Source organism: Rhinolophus ferrumequinum, chromosome 4, assembly GCF_004115265.2.
Source record: "Rhinolophus ferrumequinum isolate MPI-CBG mRhiFer1 chromosome 4, mRhiFer1_v1.p, whole genome shotgun sequence".
Taxonomy (NCBI): Eukaryota; Metazoa; Chordata; class Mammalia; order Chiroptera; family Rhinolophidae; genus Rhinolophus; species Rhinolophus ferrumequinum.
The window spans coordinates 47718247-47740446 of record NC_046287.1 but is presented as its reverse complement, the minus strand read 5'-3'; the positions used below and the strand labels follow the sequence as shown (position 1 = coordinate 47740446).

General features: G+C 38.6%; 1 protein-coding gene across 1 annotated transcript; it reads left to right on the top strand.

Annotated features, from left to right (window-relative positions):
* The first annotated feature begins 300 nt into the window (after window positions 1–300).
* Window positions 301–21023, top strand: SLC10A2 (solute carrier family 10 member 2). The gene is given in 8 exon segments (XM_033105031.1): window positions 301–354; window positions 1981–2333; window positions 2336–2504; window positions 9105–9223; window positions 12936–13024; window positions 14135–14310; window positions 16309–16466; window positions 20899–21023. Coding segments are annotated over 7 exon segments (1041 nt in total). The 5' UTR covers window positions 301–354; window positions 1981–2128.
* Window positions 21024–22200: the final 1177 nt, after the last annotated feature.

Sequence of the window (22200 nt, the reverse complement as noted above, 5' to 3'; positions counted from 1 at the left end):
AGGCTCAGAATTCTACACATCTGCACCGGGCCTCACCTGGGCTTCTGGGAGAAGAGCCAGCACTGACAGGTGCCAAGGTGCAGCAGCAGGGGGCGCATTCAGCTCATCAACCCAAGGCAGGCTGGCACCAGTGCCAAGAAGTAGGCCAGAGGTCAATCCCGGAGATGCTCAGAGGGGGCCAGCAGGGCAGGGCCAAGTCATTCCACCCCCAGGAGTGGGAGGGGAGCCCTTCTGGGAATTATTACCTAGCTAATCATATAGCTGTGGGAGTGGAAAGCATGATGGGAAAGACAGGAGGATGTTTCAGGAACTGCCGGCAACCAGGCAGAGCTAATGGGCGCCCACCCTCACAAGGTAAGGTGGCAGTGGTGCCTGACAGCTGGGGAGGCGTGCTCCTGGGACAGGAGTTGCACCAACAGTGAGTGGAACTCACTGTCACATCTACTATCTCAGCGGCTCAATCCCTCATTAAAGGGACATCATCCCTAGGCCCCCAGCAGCTGGGATTTTGACTCCATTCACACCTCTGTTTGGTGGCCCACTCCCCTACCCACAGCTCGTGTTTGCTTAAGTTATGCCAAAGGTTAATTTTCCATATTGAATTGTTCTGTAAATGCGTTCACTTGTGACCAGTAAATTCAATATTTAGCAGCTTGGGTAGTTGTCATCACCCTGACATGGACTCTAAGGCCTTGGTACTCAAAGTGTAGCCCCTGGGTTAGCATTATCAACCTCAACTCTGAGTCTGTCAGAAATGCAAACATCTGGGGCCCACTCCAGACTTCCAGAATCAGAATCTGCATTTTAACAAGAGCCCCAGGGGATTTGTGGGCATACTGAGTTTTGAGAAACTCTTTTCTAAAGCATTTCTCTAAATCGCTGCCAAGCCAACTGAGTTTCAGTATCTCTAGTTATCAGCTGGAAACCTTGAATAAAGCACTTCATGTCCTTGGCCCTCATCTGTAAAATGGGGATGCTAATCCTACTTAATTTAAGATGATAAAATTGAATAATTACAATTTTTTTATAAATTGTGAATTATGATCAAAATATTCAATTTTATCCTTATGTTGCCTCCTGACTAAATGATTATATCATAAACTCCTGAAAACAGGAACAATTTCTTCTCTCCCTCTTGTTTATCTTCCCTATACACTGAGTGCAGTGTTCTGCCCGTAATGAGGTCGAACATTTGACATTTACAAAAATGAAGCTCCTTTGGAACATCTGACTGCCTCCCCCACGCCAAAAAATTCTAATTTCAATTTCTGACTCCGAGCACAAATTGCCCCTGTCACTTTGACCTACTCCTCTGAGATTCATCCCTCTAAATAATTGTATTGTCACTATCTATAAAGCACTTTGTTACTATGACGACGCATACATAATTGGGTGTGTGAGTAATTGAGGTGGCTCTCATGGACAACCGCCCGTCCCCCAGACAATACAGAAAGCATTCTAGGCGGCTGCATTTTACCTTCCCGTGGGTTTGCATCGAGACCCTACAAGTTTCTCAAAGTTACATATACTTTATGAACACGGTAGACTGATAGGAGCAGACAGATTGATACAGTAGAAAAACTACTGGGGGAGGAAATTGGAGGTCTTGGTTTCAATGCAGAGTCTGACACCATTTTGCCACTTAATTTGGGACAGGGTTCTCGACTTTTCAGGAGCCAACCCTCCTTATTTAAAGGAGATAAGTGCACAACATGCTTTCCTACAACTTAACCCCTCCAGTGTTCTGTAATATTCTGAGTGTCACTTAACTGAAATTAACAAACTTTCCCAGCATTAAACATTAACACAGCTCTTTTTATATGGCACGGTTCATTACCATGCCGATAAATGATTAATTATAATTCCTCCGTCTGGGCCAATAATTTGGCAGGATTTTTATGATTCATAATTTGTGCTGTGTTGGAATGTTACCTCTTGAAACTGACATACTAGCATTTATTGTTTTTTATTGCCTCTGAGGTGGCTTTTGAAAGAGACACCAAGTGACACATGTTTAAGAAGGGTTTAAAAGTTTGACGCGGTTGGAGCAGGTATCATCTACCCAGCGAGGAGTAGAGGATTGGTGCTTCTGTGGATTTCTGTGACCATTCGAGCCTGAACCCCAGCAATGAATAATTCAACGGGCTGTTTGGCCAATGCGACCATTTGCGAGGGTGCATCCTGTGTGGTAACTGCCAGCAATTTCAATGACATTTTAAGCGTGGTCCTGAGTACCGTCTTGACCATCCTGTTGGCTATGGTGATGTTCTCCATGGGATGCAATGTGGAAATCGAGAAATTCCTGGGACACATAAAGCGGCCATGGGGCATATGCATGGCTTCCTCTGTCAGTTTGGAATCATGCCTCTCGTGGGATACATCCTGTCTGTGGCCTTTGAAATCCTCCCCATCCAGGCCGTAGTGGTGCTGATCATGGGCTGCTGTCCTGGAGGAACTGCCTCCAATATCCTGGCCTACTGGGTCGATGGCGACATGGACCTGAGGTAAGTTATCTCAACCTGCACATACTGCTGTCACATTAAATTAGTCTCCGAAGCCTGTGGCGTGTGAGTACCAACCCGTTCTGCCCCTAAAGGAGGGTACGGCGGAGGAAGTAAACAGAAGAGAATAAATGCATGCACTGGCCTTCCTGCACAGCTGCTTAGCTACTGGAATTTGGGGGTATATTTTGTGTTAGTATTTTTTAATATAACACAGTTAACAGGGCATTGGATAATTGCAGTTTATCTTTGGAAGAGATTCAAAGGTTTTCAAAAAAAGAAATCTTTTCCAAGTCCCACAGGCTGCAGTTGAGAAAGTTTTTCCTTGTTGGTATCAGAAAACAAAAACAAAAACCTCTCTTTGTGGTGATATGGAGCTCTGTCTGCAATCATGACATCAAATTGCTCATTAAACATTAGAACTTTCAATGAAACAATAGTCAACTCCACCAAACACAGCTAGTTCTTTGGACAAGCTTTTTCTTGGTATAATGTCTAAGAAAGAATTTGTACATTTGTTTCCAGGTAAAAGAAAATAAACACTACAGCAGTTTCTTTTTTAAAATTAAGCTTACCTTACTGTAAAATAAACAGAAAATAGTTTTTCTGCTTCCCACAGAATAATCTAAATTGCAATGTTTTCCCAGTTCATCCTGTACCAGTCTGAACTAGCACCAGAAAACGAAAAGAAAAACCAATAGAAATAAGACAAAGCATTACATGACGAGACCGAGAATTTTAATGCTACAAGTCAAATAGACAAATGTCTTTTTCCTTACCTCACAATTCCTCATTTCCTGTGAAAGGTATGCATTTCTGCAAACCAGCCAGGTGTTAATGTAATGTGTGCTTATTAAACACTGTACACTAGGCAATCAGCTCTGTTAATCACCAGCTACTATACTCAGAAGAGAGAAGCTCAAGTATAGAAATGTAACCACTGTAAAATGTAAAACTATCCCAGGCTGACCCAGTGCTTAGTGAGCAACTGGGAGGCAGCCACCATGTCTCAGCTGGTGCTGATTTCTCCAGGAGCTTTAGAAAAACCATACAAACTATATACCTTCCAAGTACATATTTTTCACAGAAGGAAATACTATATCTTACTTGCAATAGATTTCCCCCCTAAGGAAAGTCTTGTAAAGAAGAAAGGATGACAAGCATTGTTCAGGTTTAGTTAATCTGTGAACCACCACATAGCAATAAGGTCTTTTTAGATTTCAACTTAGTTTGATCTGGACATAGGCACACAAAGGTGAGAATTCTAAAAGCTAGTTGACGAGAGTGAACTAAATGGAGTATGGGGCTTTGGCTAAACAGTTTTTACATAATGCAGTTGATCCTTGAACAACACCGGTTTGAACTATGCAGGTTCACTTATATGTGGATTTTTTTCAATAAATACTGCAAATATATTTCTCTTCTTTATGATTTTCTTAATAATACTTTCTTTTCATTAACTTAATTTATTGTAAGAAAACAGTATATTACATATATAACATAAACATATGTGTTAATCGACTGTTTATGTTATCAGTAAGGTTTCTGGTCCATAATAGTCTGTCAGTAAAGTTTTGCAGGAGTCAAAAGTTATTTGTGGATTTTCTGCGGTGCCGGAGGGTCAGTGCCCCTAACCCTAAGAGTTTTTCAAGCGTAAACTGTATTTGTAACTTTTTAACAAAATGGAAAGGTCTTGTACGTCAACGCAATGCCACACACGTGTAATCATTTTGTAAGAGAGAAAAGTATGTGTGATGTTGATTTGTTTGGCTGTTGAAAGAGATTCCTTTCTATGGACTAAAACTGTAAAAACCCTAATTTTAAAGCTCCAAGTTACACTTTTCTGTGGTTTTAGAAAGAGAAATCTTATTTCTCTTGAAACAGGAGATGATTATGTAATCTTGTCTACATTTTTAACAATTCCTGTAGGAAATAATACTATTAAGAACCAAAGTCAAAATTTGAAACCTTGGTGGAAAAATCCAGCTGAATCAGTCTATAAGAATCCTTTAGCGAGTCAGAATAAGTCTTATAATGGGAGGAGTGGCACTGAAAAGTTTAATTTTCATTCTAGCAAGTGTGCATTCCACAGATCCCCCTTGTCTTGAAAATAGCACCAACACCTCTCCAGTGTAATAGTCACCTCTCTGTCAATGTCACCTATTCAGAACTCAAACAAGACCCAATAAAAGACTTTGCACACCCAAAATAAATCCCACTTAATTTCACAGGACCTACTTACTCTCCTAATTCTAAAGCTCTGTTGTGCTATTTCCCAGCCCAGAGGATGAGAAATAAGAAGTGGGCAGGGATGCTAGAGAGGCATGCCTGCGTCCCACAGCAGCAAGTGGCCCCAAAAGCCTGACCTCAGAAGAGAAGACCAAAATGCCTCCAGAGCAAAGAGAATGCTCACGAAGCACAGCAGCCTCTGTATTGCTTATCTGAGGAACAATACAATCACCCAGAAACCCCTGCTGTATTTTAGCAGAGCAAATAATAATGTTTGTCACAGAGATCCAAAATCATTGCAAGGAGGTTAAACTACGTCACTATGTAAGATGATGACATGCATTGCATATGTTAGGGGAAAAATTGTTCAAATATTTCTTGAAAGCAAATTAAGAGAGTAATACCTCAGCTTTGGGAAACAGTTTTCCAACACTTTCCATTCTTCTGAAGTGAGCACTGAAGCGCTAAAGTCTCCTGATAATTTGTTTAGATACGATCCTATCTACCATTTATATTTCCAATTCTGTCCTCTTGGAACTTTACTTTCTCCATTTCTACTTGAACTCTAGCAATGGCAGTGAAGATGTGATTGTTTACACCAATAGGTATCCGTACTGGTTGAATGGATACCACACAATGCCAGAAAAACAACCCCACCTGGCCTTAACTTCATTGGGTATGGTTCCTGAGAGAAGAAACCAAAACATCTTCTTTTCACTCTATTATCTCTTCCCAACCTGGGAAACCATTGCATTTTGAAATCCCTAGTGACAAAACAAAACCAAAAAAAGCACAACAAAATAATTCACACACACAAAACAACAGATCTTGCTCATTGAATCCTTGCTCACTGAAATACAATGATATTTCACTTTCTGCTCTGACCACTCTAGCCTATAAAGCTGTCGTGGGAATCTGATCAGTGCACAGGTATGTTCACGTGTTCTAGTTGTACTGTGGACACAATATGCACAAAATGTTTCAGGGAGAAATAAAAGTGACATTTTCAGGTATATCTGCTGGGGCCCAGGCTTGTAGTTCAGGGACAGAGACATCCCACCTTCTTGTGTCTGCTCTATCCCCAGAGATTCCTCATTTTCAAATCTCTCCTCATAGCAATAGCCACAGCCATACTACTCAGGATTTTCCCACTTTCCTTTCACATCCTTTCCTCAGTTTCTCCAATTTATTCATTGCCGTGCACTTTCTATACTCCCTTTTATTATTTTCTAGATTAATCGTTTTCTAGATTTTCCTATCACATTCTTTGTTCTGTAGCCAAATATTATTACATTGTTCATCTTCCAGCTCAGTGTTCACTGTTTAAGTTGTTTGAGATCCCTGGCCCTCAGGTGTATCATAAATCCAAAGCAATCCCTCCCATTTCAACCACATAAATGTCAAGCTCCTAAGAACTAACCCAACACTATTTGACTTTTCCTTTATTTTTCCTCAGAGTAACCAAGCTTTGTTTGTCTCATGTAGCATTTATTTTTACTTTACTAGCTCATATTTGTTAGGCACTATTATGAGCCATGCACAATATAAGTACTCTACATACACTGGTGTATTGGATCTCCAATAGTCCTCTGAGGTCAGTACTAATATCTTCTACATGTGACAGATGATAAAATTCAGGCTCACAACCTTAAGCAAGGTCACAGAGCAGGCATTTGAATCCAGACCTATCCCCTTATCCCTGTCCAGACTTATCCTTTGCTTAACATTATTTCTATCATTGGTCACATCTCCACTTTCTAGCACCACCCTATATACATTCTCTTTGATCTTTCAAACTTGGTATTTCACTTCTAATATGATTACAATCTTTTGCATGTCTTATCACTGACTTTACCAAATTCATCAACATTCACTGAATTCTCAGTTATTGCTTTTATTTCCAGAAAGAAAAATAATTCTCCCAGGTGGCGAAGAGAGCCAAAGCCAAGAATTAAAGACAAGAGATTTCTTTCTTTCTACATTTTCTCTCACTCCAATATTCATTTATGGTAGTGTTCCTACTGTTGACAACTGTGCTTGTTATAGGTCTTCAAATTTCTTTCATGCAAAATGACTGTTTCTTTTACTAATTTATTGCTCTACATTGCTTCTTAAAATTATTTATCTGTGAGCTGTTTTTCACCTCATTTTGAGTGGTTTGATGTTGTTCTCGTGTTAGTTCAAATGGCACTGACTTCCAACCACCTCTCCTCTTGTCTTTTGGCAGCACTTCACTCTCACGATGTCCCACTAAAGCTAAACCTTTTCTTTCTCCAACCTCTATCTTGTCCCTCCTGCGGCCCTTAAGAAATTGCTCTTGAGAATCTCACTACCATGATACAACTTCAGAAATTGTCTTAGCAATAGCTCAGAATTTCCTTTCACAAGGAAATTTGAAAGAAAAACAAGGAGAGAAACAGACTTCCTTCTAAAAGTTGTTCTCATCGTTTTAAACACAAAAATCTCAGGCTTCTCTTCACTATGATCCAGGTAATGAATATTGGCCCCCTCCACCACCACCTTTTCACCCTCTCCACTCTAGGAAGCATACAGGATGCACTGGAATAAAAGTAATTTAATGATGGGATAACTTTAAATCCATTCTAATTTATTTTTAAAAATATAAAAAAGAATGGCATAGAACAGGAGGTCGGTAGGGAGGGGGGATATCATGGACACTCCCGAGTACTTCAATTTTAGGTAGGACAAAGCACAATTTATAACAAATTAACTTACTGTGCTGTAGGACTCTGCCTTAGCATCCTATTTTGTACCTAAATTAAGTTAGCCTGTCACCATAATCGATTGAACTTCTTAAAAATGGTTTACATACAACTCTAGCATTGATTATTGTTCCAGTATTTTAGCTCTACAAAGACAAGTATTTTTTTCTAAATCCTTTAAATACTTTTAAAGTGAGGTCATTCCTGTTTTGTTTTGTTTTGTTTTAAAATGATTTTTAGGGAAGTTAAGTCCCCTGATAAACATTGTCCCCACCCTTCACTTTGCCAAAACTATGCTAAGTTAGATGCATTGAAATGAAATTCCTCCCGTACAGCTGTTTTCCTTAGCATTATATAGACTGGTTGCATCTGTTGTTCTTGGGGGGAGGGCGGAGAGGGAGGGAGGAGACAGGTGGTATAAATAATTTAGCACCTTCCTCGCCGTACAATACCTTTAAGAAATTACTACTCTGATAATCTCAGTGCTACAGCTATTGGAGAAAAAGTCTTTCAGAAAAATTTCTCTAGTTTCCTGATTTGGAATTATGCTAGAATACAGCACACACTATGGCTGAATATTTAATAACAGTAACTACCTTTTAATAAGCACCTTGCATTATTCTAAGTCCTGGACTCACTGGCTCAGTCTGTCCTCACAGCCTGTGAGGTAGTAATGGTTATGATTTCATCTTACAGATAAGGAAACGGGCAAAGAAAAGACAAGTAAATGACCCAAAGTCACATAGTAAGTGGACATGCTTGATTTCCATCCAGCCAGTGTCTGGCTTTATTGTCTGGCCCAGGCATTTAAGGCTCTGCTCCCTGGGCAGAGAATGTGCTCCTGTATACAGGACACTTAACAGGAACAGGAAGACCCACTACCCAAAACCTCCTTCCATCTACTGTCACAGTGCTGAAAATAGTATCATTCCATATCAATGTCTCCATGTTGAAAGCCAAAGTCCACTTCCTTAGCCACATCCACTGCTAAAACTCAAATACTCTCAGGAGGAATGTACCAGACCTTGTTCTTCTGAATACACATTTGGTAAATTTCAGCAGAAATAGATCCCGGGCCTACCCTGCCTGCTTGCATCTTTTCTTTATTTGTTTGTTTGTTTTTTAAGTCAGCTTCTTCTTCTTTTCTCAAGCTGTGAGCATTTGGGGCAAATGCTTTAAGGAAAAACACTGAAGTTTCCTCTCTTGGTCATGCATTCTCCTTCAAGGGCCCAGGGAAGCCCATCTCGTCCCAGCACAGACAGACATAGTGAAGCCCTCGATATCTTTCCTGATATAAATGTGTTTCTCGTTCTTTGATTGGAGGTTCAAAGGCTAGCATGTCCAAGCACCTCGAACCTTGTTTAGTAATGAGTGTAAATGGTCAGCAAATATCTTCTTTGATTCTTGAGAACCAATGGGGAGGGAGGGGTGGCACAAAACAAAGTAGGAAGACACCAAATACACATCTCACCATTTTACCCGAGGCTGGACCCCGCACAAACTGAGGTTCACATATATTTCTGTCCATCAGACCGGATGGGTACTGCTGGTTGAAACAGTCTTTTGTAGGACTGTCTAATGAATTGAAAAATGAAACAACCTCTCCCCTAGAAAACCCAGGTGGACGTATCACCTGCCTGTTTCCTTTCAGCGTCAGCATGACCACATGCTCCACGCTGATGGCCCTGGGGATGATGCCGCTGTGCCTCTTAATCTATACCAAAACGTGGGTCGACTCTGGGACGATCATAATTCCCTATGATAACATAGGTAAGTCATTCCTCTGCAAGATTTCTGAATATTATTCTCCTACTCTCTGCTTATCCCCAGCTAGGTTCTCCGGCCAGGCTCAGACCTAGCTAGTATTTGCCTCTTGCACCAGCAGCAGTTTGTGCCTAATTAGGTTTTCATTACAAGTCACCCCTGCGTCTGAATTAGAGTTGGCAGAATTTAAATTCCAAACCTTGACACCATGGGAGAACCTGTTCTTTCCTCCACTGAAATTACCAGGGAGTGGACCCAACTTAAGGGGTTCCCCTGCAAAGCCGTCTGGACCTGCAGAGCCTGAGGTTTCTGGGGCACCAGAGGTTCCATCCTTTCCTTAACCCACAGGGCAACTAGTTCATGGCAACACGACTTTGCTCCCAAACACTCAACTTGAAGAAATACAAAAACATTCCTCTAACGATTTAAAAATAGGGCACCCAGGAGGCAATGCAGAGTGTGGCAATAGGAAACTACGCGATAAAACGTATTCTTGTAACACTCGACGGGCAGCCACATTTTGTTTCAGAAGCTGCTTTACAGACATGGTCTGTGTGTCATGGCCCAGAGGTCAAATTTGCTAGTTATGGTCTATCTTCACTCATTTCAACTCCCAGATAGTCACCACCATCACAACGGAGCTTTTTTCCTGTTTCTGGAAAAGTAAACGATGGTAGAAGGCTAAGCCGTTGGTGTAACATGGGCTCAAGGGAAGGATAAGATGGCTGCTGGTCTACCCAAGTCGCGCATTTTCCACAGAACTATCGCCATGAGCGACAAGATGTAGGAGAGATAGCACATCTTACCAGTCACCAGGTACATTACGTGCTAAATAGTCTATTTTCAGCTGATCTTGGAGACAAACGTCTCTCCAATGGGCTCCCTCAAAGAGGTGTGGGTGTTCCATTGAAGTGAGCATGCAAGCAAAGGCTAAATGGTCACTCAGCAGGATGTCTGTCGAAGGGATTCCTGCTGGCATGGGAAGCTGGACTGGACAGCACCTAAAGTCCCTCCATTTCTAAGAAAGATTGTTTTCTGTGATAAAACATGATTTACGGTCTACACAACTTGTTCAGAACAAAATTTGGGAACCCTAATTAGGGATGATCTGTAGTGCAATATTTTCAGATAGCCTTTCTCTCTCACCACTCCTACCATGACCGTTAGACAAATAATAATAAACAACGTGGTCTCCCTTGACACACCTGCTCTTCTACTGACCCCTGGGGAACTCCTCCATATCAGACATAGTCTCCTGCTGCAAACAGGTTTTAGGATACCCTCCACAACCCCCTGCCCATGCTCATGCTGCTGAGCTCTCAGTCTGTTCTCTCGGAGAGCACCCTACTTAGAGTTATAGAATGCAGTTTGCTTGAGTAGTATACATTGTAGGCCTCTCAAGGAATGTCTGTGGAATAAGGAGATTTAATTATGTATTGCTCATTATTTAAGAAAAGAATTTAAGCCTTAAAATAGTCTCTTGATTCACATTCCCTTCTGGAAAATGCTCTATAGCTATATGAATAATTCTAACTATGGTGTGAATGACTTATATCACATCCTTCAACGTGAGTGAATTTAGAAAGGAAGAGAAAGTGAGAAAGAGTAATTAAGAATGGAGGTAACGGTCATCAAAGAAAAAGTAATAGGCCAAAAAAAAAAAGAAGAAGAAGAAGAAGAAAAGAAAATAGAAGAAAAAGAAGAGGGAAAGATTTTCAAATTTTTAAATAAGAGTTTGAAAAACAAAGATATTAATTATGCTTACTCACCATTCAGCCCAGGCTTATTTCCAACTTAACCTTCTTGCTACTGGTTTTCCTAATGCTTTAGAAAATGTTATTGCTATTTCAACCTAATTACTTCAGAAAGTGTTATTGCTGCTATTTAGATGAGGAGATTAAGGGCCAGGGTCACTGTTGCATCTGTCGGCATGACCTGGTCTGCTCCCACTCTGTTCTGTGCACAGGGCTGTTAGGCACAGGTTCCACATAGTGCTTACTCAATAAACACCCGCTGAGCCCCTTCAGATGATGGCATCTGGATGGAGGAGGAGGCAGCTCATACAGCTGCTACCACTAGAAACACAGTGCAGCAAGTTGTTATTCCTACTCCTCTCTACCCTACACTTGGAAGCATCCAGTACCACGAACTGTACACCTACTTCACCACTGAATTCTCACAACAACACTGTGAGATATAAAATTTATACACAATTTTTCTCATTTCACAAACAGAAATCAAGACTGAGAGGGGTTAAATGACTTGCACAGTTCCCAGTTTGCAAATAAGGTTCAGCTCCGAGACTATCTGGCTCCTAGTTCCAACACATGACTCTATTCACCATTCTCTTCCATTCTCTTTTTTTCCTTTCTCCCTTTCTTTCCTCCTACACCTGCTGTGTAAACTTGATTAAAGACCAAGATATGGTTCCAATAGTGTAACTATAAGCAGATGCTGCCTCATCTAAATAGTCAAGCGTTGGACAGAAGGCACAGCAATATGGGAAATAAGGAAAACAAGCAGAGCCTGGGAGAAGGGAAGAGCGGGATCTCTAGCCCACTGCAGAGTAAAGAGATAGCGTAACCCACCTCCCCAGGTGGGAACCACATACTCTGAGTGTGAAGAAGGTCAAAGGTGTGTCTTTTCCAGTCAACTTCAAGTCCTGGAAAATCTTTATCTGGCCACATCTTGTCAGGAGAGGAAATGTAAATCTGCCATGGATTTTGGCAGGAGGTCTTTCTTGCTTGTATATTCAGTAGCCTTGGGCTGCTCCCCCAAACATAAAGCCTCTTATAAGGCAAGAGGGGTCAAACATGGGAGTGAGTTGCCTTCTCACAAATCCAACACATTAAAAATATATTACCAAAACCTAACCACATACATTCCAAGCGCAGTATTTGCTCCTAGATTTAAGCTACCAGAGTACAATCAATTCATATCAAGAAGTTGTGGGTGCTGTATTACATAAAAGCAGCTATTGGAAAAATTAGTGTTAAACAATTTGGAGAAACAAACCACATGTCACAAGAACAGCAGTGAATTTAACACGGTGAAATTGAAGTATGACTTTTTTATCTGACTGTGTGAGCACGTTCCTGCAACGAATTATAATTACTTGAGAAGACGCCAAATATATCATCTCATAGAAAATGTAAAGCATGCTTTTCAACCTATTCTCTCACCTCTCTGCTGTAGATTTGAATAACCAAAATCAGTCTTAACCAGAAGTCATTAGCCCACAGAAAGTCTGCAGAAGTTTGAACTTTTTCTTTTATTTCTACTACCAGGAAGTAACAGACAGATATAAAATATCATCTATGTACTCCCTAAGAACACACACACACATACACACACACTTTGAAAAAGAATTTTTCCTAGGATATAGAAGTCCAAACACCAAATAAGGCAAGATTCTGACAAATTAAAACTAAAAGATATGGGTTAGCAGTATAAGGAGCTCTAAAAAATTTACCCAGAATTTAGGGAAAGGATTTATATCATCAATATTATGAATTATCACCAGTAATATTAAATTACTTACTGAAGTGGGTAAAGAAGGACAGTTTTTTTGTTTGTTTGTTTTTTGTTATTGTTTTGTGTATTCAAGAAGGGAAACTGATGTATTACCTAAGTCTTTTTCAGGTTGCTTACTCTTTTGTTTTCCCCTTTCCTTGTACTATGTGTTCTGTTGATCAAATTACTTTTCTGTCATCTTTAGGTACATCTTTGGTTGCTCTTGTTGTTCCTGTTTCCATTGGAATGTTTGTTAATCACAAATGGCCCCAGAAAGCCAAGATCATACTTAAGGTAAGTGTCCCAGGCTATAGGCTACAGACAAATGCTCCACAGTGAGAGTTAAAATGATAGATCTTTCTAGCTGCTATACTGATTTTTCTCATTATAGTATAAACCTCATTCTAGGAGGTCTATAGTTATTAGACATGCATGCAGTTCACTCTTCTAGAATGCCTTTCGTTGTCCATCCACTGGGCAAATTTCTATTCACCCTTTGGGATATCCAATTCAAACATCACCTCTTGGTTTTGCTCTACTCTTTACTCCCACAGCACTTTGCTCTTACCTCTGTTATATGGGTTTGTATTATAAAATGTATCTACACAGCTGCCTTAGAAAATAGATCAGATCTTTCTTATCTCTGTATCCATATGGCCAGTTCAGTGCCTGGCAATTGGTAAAAGATATATTTAGATATATAATATGTATGATATATGATATATTTATTTAAAATTAGAAACCATTCATTTCCTTTCACCAACTATATTCCAGCTAGATGATATGGATAAAAATGATATAGATATTAGATATGGATCATACAGATATATAGACACAGACATAGAGATAGATGATGAGATAGAGATAGAGACAAACCACTGATCAGGGAGCAAAATAAGCAAGTTGGTATTCTTTGTTTCTCTGAATGAAAAAAAGAAGTTATAAAATCCAAACTTTTTTTTTTTTATGTGAAAGGGAGAAAACAAGAACAGTGGCATTTGTTTATATATGTCTTTTTTGACTTTTGTAGAGTTTTATCCATTTTCGCCTTATCATAACAATCATAAAAGGTGACTAGGGCAGATTTTATTTCTAATTACAGATGAAGAAACTAAGACAGAGAAGTGATTTACAAAAGGAAGGAGAGCAGCAGGAGTGGAATCTGGAGGCCAGGTCTTCTAGTTTTTCTTGAGTGGATTTTCTTTCTGTCAAGGATACTTTGCAAGCTAGAACATTCTTCAGGCTAATTGAGTGTGCATACTGTATGTTCTGTTATTTTCTTAAAAATTAAAACATGGGACAAGCAACAGTATTTCTGGTAGTCTGACCACAGCCATCAGACAAGGAATACAGAGATGTAACATCATTATGACAACGATTGGGTCTGCTTGTGTCTTTTTCCAGATTGGGTCCATCACAGGTGCAATCCTTATCGTGCTCATAGCTGTGGTTGGAGGAATTCTGTACCAAAGTGCCTGGATCATCGCTCCTAAACTGTGGATTGTAGGAACAATATTTCCTGTGGCCGGTTACTCTCTAGGGTTTTTTCTGGCTAGAATAGCTGGTCAACCCTGGCACAGGTATGGTGTTTTGGTAAATTAGACTGGGAATTTTCTCCTGTAATAGCTACTGTATTCGTTTACTAGGGCTGCTTTCACAAACGGGATGGCTTAAACAACGGACATGTATTGTCTTACAGTTCTAGAGGCTGGAAGTCCAAAATCAGTGTGTGGCTGGATTGGTTCCTTCTGAGGGATGTGAAGGGGAATCTGTCCCAGGCCCCTCCTCTTGGCTTGTAGATGGCCGTCTTCTCCCTATTTTTCTACACGTTGTCTTCCTCTTCTGTGTCTCTCTGTCCAAATTTCCCTTTGTTGTAAGGACACCAGTTATAGTAGTTTAGGACACACCCTAAGCACCTTCACTAATTACACCTGCAATGACCCTATTTCCAAATAAGGTCACCTTCTGAGGTCCTGGGAATTAGGACATCAGCATATGTTATTGGGAGGATACAATCAATCCCATAACAGCTGTAGATACCGGTAATAAATTCAAAATATTTCAGCTGTGATAACTATTTCTGAATATGTCACTCTAAATAGACTTATTCATTCCTAAATTATGCAAGTTCTCCAGAAAGAAAATACTGACAGCCCCTCTTTTACTCAAATTCTTCCGGACCATTCTCTATACAATGCAGAGTGAGCTCTTCCATTGTTTTGCATCCTTAGTCTCCAAATAGAGTAACTTACAAAAGCACTTAGGTTGAGGAAAAAAAAAAAAAAACACTTACGCTGGCCTTGTAATATACAAGGATTCCTCCAGCCAGCAACAGGATGAACTCATCATTCAAGGTTGCTAAATATTAGAACCAGGGTTAGCATTTATGGGTTTGGTACTGAGTAAAAACATTTCCTCTCCTACTAGCCCAACTGAATCAATAGACAGTGGGAAAAGCAGGTGTAGAAGCTGCCGCATGAATGAAGTTGGGAAAGAGATAAACAGCCCTAGACAGTGGAAAGCGTTGGACGTGTGAGTCAGGCTGGCCTGGACTTGCACTCTGACCTGCCACTTACTGGCTGTGGGACCTGTCACCAGGTACTTTTGCTCTGACATTTCTTATCGATAGATTGGAGGCGGTAACACCTACCTTGCAGATTTTTGATTGAGATTTAATCAGAAAAACAAAACCAATTTAATAATAAAACAACTATAACAAATACTCCATCTTGAGTGTTTTCTCAGCCTTTCCTCTGTGCTCTGTACAGTTCCCATGGACATAATTGAAAAGAGTTTCTGAAATGAACCCCTTTGCCATGTATGGACCAATAACATAAATGAGCTTACTCCTTTTATATAGATACATATTTTTATTTATATGTATCTATATCTGTTTTTATGTATATATATTTATTCAATATGTATTAGGTTGATGCAAAAGTAATTGCAGTTTTTTCAATTGTTTTTAACTTTTAAACCACAATTACTTTTGCACCAACCTAAAACTTTTATTTATATTTAATAAATGTATAACTTATTAGTAAACATTACATAATATATTAAATATAAATATTTTATGTATATATATATTTACACATGTAGATGTAGATATATTCCACTGTTCAGGGGGCAAAATGAACTAATTGGTGTTCTTTGTTTCTCTGGACAAAAAGATGTTCTAATCTATTTTTTTGATGTGAAAAGAAAAAAAAAACAATAACAGTGTCTTTTGTTTGCATATGTCTTTTCAACTCTTATAGAGTTTTATATTCATTTTCTCATTATCATAACAATCATAAAAGATGACAAGGGTAAGATTTTATTTACGTGTATATATAAAGAGATAATATTTATTTATACTATATTATAACATATAAATAAGTTATATACTTATTCAATATAAATAAAATTATACATTGAATATATATATATATAAAGCAAACTATATAGTATATATATAACATATATACTTATATATTCACTTTTTATGTACTTGTTCTCATATCAGCTTTGAATTTTATACAATCACAAAGCAAAACAAACAATAAAAACATATATTCTCTTAACATTTCTTTTAGGTGCCGAACAGTTGCTTTGGAAACAGGGATGCAGAACACACAACTGTGTTCCACCGTAGTCCAGCTCTCCTTCACCCAAGAGCAACTTAATCAGGTGTTTACCTTCCCACTCATCTACAGCATTTTCCAGCTCGCCTTCGCAGCAATATTCTTAGGAAGTAAGCAATAATGCTAATCACATTTCATTATAATGTTCTTCTTTGAGAAATCCTGGAGTTGCTAATATGGTGCTTTTTAAAATACATTTTTCTGGCAATGAATTATATAAATTAGGTTAAGTGCCGTTTTTCTAAAAGTGAAATAAATGGGTGGAAAAAGTCATCCATAATATTATCATGACTTCCCAACTACTGATGAAAAGATTGCAATTTTACCAAAACATTCTAGTAAAGATTACTTTTAAGTGAAAAGTAATGGAGATCGATTCATTCCACTGACTTTCTTTTCCTCAGTAATTAGGGAGGCACATTAACCTGCTAGAACCATTTTATTGTATGCTTTCCTACCTGCTTCCAGGAACTGGTCATTTTTTTTCCAAAACATCGTTTTGATATGCTTTGTAAATATAGGATATTTATCAGGAAAAAAAATGTATACTAAGACTATTTATCAAGCTAAGTTATATTGGAAGACAGATATACGTGTGTGTGTGTTTGTATGCATATATACATACATTTTTTTTTCAATACTCATATAATTGAAACAGTTGATGCAAACGGGTTCTTTATATTATAAGTACTAGGGATAGTTAAGCTGATTTTTAATTTTACTCTGATGTATCATGTCTCTTTGATCCTTTAACCCCTGCCATCTGCTGGCCTTCACTTAGTTGAAACTTTTCTGTAAATTTTGTTTTCCAAGGACTGATGATATTTGACCGCTATTTTTTTTAATATATATATTTTTTATTTTTCAATTACAGTTGAAATACAATATTATATTAATTTCAGGTGTACAACAGTGATTACACATTTATATAACTTACAAAGTGATCACCCTGATAAATCTAGTACCCTCCTGACACCATACATAGTTATTACAATATTATTGACCACATTCCCTATGCTGTACTTTACATTCCCATGACTATTTTGTAACTACAAATTTGCACTTCTTAATTCCTTCCCCTTTTCACCCTGTCCCCCAACACCCCTCCCATCTGGCAGCTATCAAAGTGGTTTCTATATCTGTGAGTTTGTTCTGTTTTGTTTGTTAATTTATTTTGTTTTTTAGATTCTACATATAAGTGAAATCATAGGGTGTTTGGCTTTCTCTATCTGACTTACTCCACTCACCACAATACCCTCTAGGTCCATTTTTGTTGTTGGAGATGGCAACATTTCACTCTTTTTTATGGCTGAATAACATTCTATTGTATATATGTACCACTTCTTTATTCATTGATCTATTGATGGACACTAAAGTTGCTTCCATTATCTTGACTATTGCAAATAACGCTGCAATCAGCTTCTGGATGCATATGTCTTTTTGAATTAGTGTTTCTGAGTTTCTGTGGATAAATACCCAGAAGCAGAATTAATGAGTCCTTCTTTGTCTCTTGTTACAGACTTTGTTTTAAAGTCTATTTTGTCTGGTATAAGTATTGTTACCCAAGTTTTTTATTTTTCATTTCCATTTTCATGAATATATTTTTCCATCTCTTTACTTTTAGCCTGTGTATGTCTTTCCATCTGAAGTGAGTCTCTTGTATGCAGTATATGTAAAGGTTTTGTTTTCTTATCCATTCAGTCACCCTATGTATTTTGATTGGAGCATTTAATCCATTTACATTTAAAGTGATTGTTGATAGATATGTAGCTATTGTCATCTTATTATTCATATTTTTTGTCTTTTCTTCTTCTTCTTCTCCTCCTCCGCCTCCTCCTCCTCCTCCTCCTTCTCCTCCTCCTCCTCCTCCTCCTCCTTCTCCTCCTTCTTCTCTTTCTTCTCCTTCCTCTTCTTGTTCTTCTAACATTTCTTGTAATTCTGGTTTAGCGGTGATCAACTCCTTTAGCTTTTTCTTGTCTGGGAAGCTTTTTATCTAGAATGTCCTTCCATTCTAAATGCTAGCTTTGTTGGGTAAAGTATTCTTGGTTATAGATGCTTGCTTTTCATCACTTTGAATATTCCATGCCAATCCCTTCTGATCCGAAAAGTTTCTATTGAGAAATCAGATGACAGTGTTATGGGAGCTCCCTTGTAGGTAACTTGCCTCTTGCTGCTTTTAAGACTTTCTCTTTGTCTTTAACCTTTGGCAGTTTAATTAAGATGTGACTTGGTGTGGGCCTCTTTGGGTTCATTTTGTTTGGGACTCTGCACTTCCTCGGCTTGTATTTTTATTTCCTTCACCAAGTTAGGGAAGTTTTCTGTCATTTTTTCTTCAAGTAGGTTTTCAATTCCTGTTCTCTCCCTTCTTCTGGGTCCCTTATGGTGTGAATATTGGTACACTTGATGTTGTCCCAGAGGCCCCTTAAATTATCCTCATTTTTTTTTTTGATTCTTTTCTCTTTTTGCTGTTCTGATTGAATGTTCTGCAACCTTATCTTCTAAATGGCTAATTCAATTCTCTGCTTTGTCTAATCTACTGTTGATTCTCTCTAATGTATTCTTCATTTCAGTTATTGTATTCTTTATTTCTGACTGATTCTTTTTTATGTTTCTATCTACATTTTTATTTTCCTATCTCTTTTTTGAAGTTCTCTCTGAGATCATTGAGCATCCTTTATAACCAGTGTTTTGAACTCTGCATCAGGTAGATTGCTTGTCTCCACTTTAGTTAGTTCTTTCTCTGGAATTTGTTTCTGTTCTTTTATTTGGAACATGCTTCTTTGTCTCCTCATTTTGGCTATCCCCCTTTTTTACTTAGTTCCATTAGGTATTCAACTTGCCTGTGGGTGCGAATCATTTTCTGTATTACTGTCTTGAATGTCATTCTCGAAGCAGAGTTTTGCTTTCTATTATAGGACTCTCTGAAACCATTGGAAACCTTCCACTGATATATCACTAATGCAGGTGACAGGCACTCATGGCCTAATTACCTTGTTTTCCTGTATGATACAGATATACCCAATTTGGTGCACCTTGAGATTTTTCCAAACAATTAGCTAGTGATGTCCAGTAGACAAGCCTGAGAAAGTAGACTGGTTGATAGAGCAATTAAATACCTTTACTAGTTGAATAACTCAAAAGGAATTAATAGATAAGCTAAAGGAATGATGGAAAAGTGGGCAGTAGTATTGATCTTATACTTTCCCGCAGTTTTAGCAGTAAAATTTAAATGCCAATTGAATCCATATATTGGCTTTGAAAACAAGGAAAGGATTTTTACTAAGTATATGCAATGCTTGGAAATATGTTTTGGTAAAAGGATTAGAAATCTATTTTTTGGAACAAGAGAAAGTGGAGAGGGAAGAAAGAAGGAAAAAAGGAAGGGAGGAAGGAAGGAAAAGAGGGAGGAAGGGGAGAAAGAAAAGGAATAAACAGTTTGATTAAACAAAATCAGTGGTCTAAGTATAAATTGAGGTAATCCCAGCTGAAAAGAGTTTATAATAAAAGTGTTGGGATATTTTAATTAATCATAAGTGCAATCCAATAGCGCAGTGGCTTCAAAAAGTGCCGAGACCAATCCAAGGAGATATTGATGTTGACTTAGTAAGATCTTGGAAGCAGGAGATTAGTTCTCTCAGCTGCGTATCATAATGATAGTTAACATTTACTGAGCACTTACTATTTTCCCACGGTGGGCACTTTACTATTTTATGCCATTTAATGATTATAATTGCCCTATGAGGTAGTCAATATTATTATACCAATTTGAAGTGTGAGTTATTGCAATTTGAGGGTAAATAATACCTTCTCTTTCCCTGTGGACTTTGGAATTAAGAGGTAGAAGAAAAAAAATCAAATATATAGATAACAAAAAAGCACTTTTATTACAGATAAAAAGAAAATATAGCTCGAAACTGCAACCAAACGGGCTTGTTAATACTGCTCACACTTGTGCACATAATTCACATATATTTACATGACCTGCAGGTCTCCCCTTGCAGGGCCGTCTGTCCAGGTGAGCTAACCTCAGAAAATATACTGAGAAATGGCTGCTACTAGAGACTAGCAGCTCCTTGGAAGAGAGGAAGGCTGATCACCAACCAGGCCCCCTCCTGGTGGGAAGGAATGAATGAAGGCTGGGAGAAATGGAGTGTTATTCCAGCTCAAGTCCTCCCACATAGGCCATTAGACCAAGGTCCTAAACATTGCCCCTTCACAGGCACCATATTCATTGAGGACTAGCACATTCACTGGGAGACAGGTACAGAATAAATGCTTGCTGCTGTGGCTGTTGGCGAGTACCACCTGCAGAAATCATGGGAGCAAGTATTCTGTACAGCTGTATGGTAGGTCTTCCTGAAGTGCAGTCATTCCTCTTATCAGGAGTACTCATGCAATTAGGAATGGTGATTGTTCTAAGTAGTCTCCTGCCTACAGAATGTGCAGGCTGCTTTTTGAGCCATAGCTTATAATCACTGTCCAAAGTATGTTTGCAGCTAATAGTTACAAAATTTGCTTAACCTCCCATGTATTGTTTTCTAGTTTATGTGGCATATAAGAAATGTTATGGAAAAAACAAAGAAGAATTTCCAGATCAAAGACAATGAACAGTCTCCGAGTAATCACTCTATAAGATGAATGAAGGATTTCAACCACAGGAAAAGTAGACACCAAGTGGACAAAAAGGAAGAATTCTAAAGAACAAGCTTCAGCTGTAACAATATTTAATTGTTTGTTTCGATGGGATATTTGGCAGGAAAAAGTTAAAGTGAAAACTTAAATTCCAATTGAATCCATATATTGGTTTTAGTACCAAGTGACTGATGGTCCAAATCTTTAATGTGACAAATATTTATATGTATATAAATATTTTTATGTCTTTGAAATATCCCCCCAAAATATCCTCAAACTAAACCTGACATACGTAACACCGAGAACCTCGTAACTCCTGAAGTGAATTCTTACCCAGAATCTCATAACCCAGAGAAGAGCACCTGACTTTTTGTATGTTAAAATAGATCCAATGAATTATTATATAAAGTGATCAAGATTTTTTCCAGTATTTATGATTGTAAAAAGATTGAAATGAATGTCTTTTGCTGACATATTATTATTTTGAAAATGTTGCAACTTATTTATATAACTTTGCAGTGTAACATGGGCAAATATCTGACTTCCTGTATTGAAAACTATTAGCCTTCTCTAAGTGATAATCCAAAAGAAAAATTAAGACAAAGCAGTTACTAAATAGAATAACCAAATGAGAACCATGCCCATAACTCGTCAGTAATATTGTACATCGTTTGCTCTGCCTCAGGAGTCCAATGACACCCACTAGACGTTATAGTAAATGGCTTGAATTTAGCAAAGCACTCTTCACGCCCTGGGGAGGGACTTCTTCAAGGTTTGCCTGCATGAGTCAGGCCTGCACCGGCTAATATGATAGCCATCTGGGTCACACAAAGCCCCACAGTAGGCAGCACGGAGTGGGGAGGTGGCAAGAGACACAAAGACAGTAGAAGTATGGAAAGGAAAACCACTGCTCTACTGGGTGAATTCACTTCAATGGGACATAGTAGGAAATAAATGGAAAAGCACAAATAACAGAAGCCTACTTGAAATGCATGACTGGCATCCAGATGATGTGCAGAAGTAGCAGTAAGAAGAATGAATTTGGGGGAGTGAGTATTAAACATTACTTGAGAAAGAGGAGAACATGCCCAGGGCTGGAAGCAGGATGGGCATTGCTGAATGAGTTCCTTGAATGCTGTTAGTATGTGTAACAAGAGGAAGCAAAGGGGATTTGATCAGTGACGGCAGGGTTTTATGGCAAGAGACAAATAA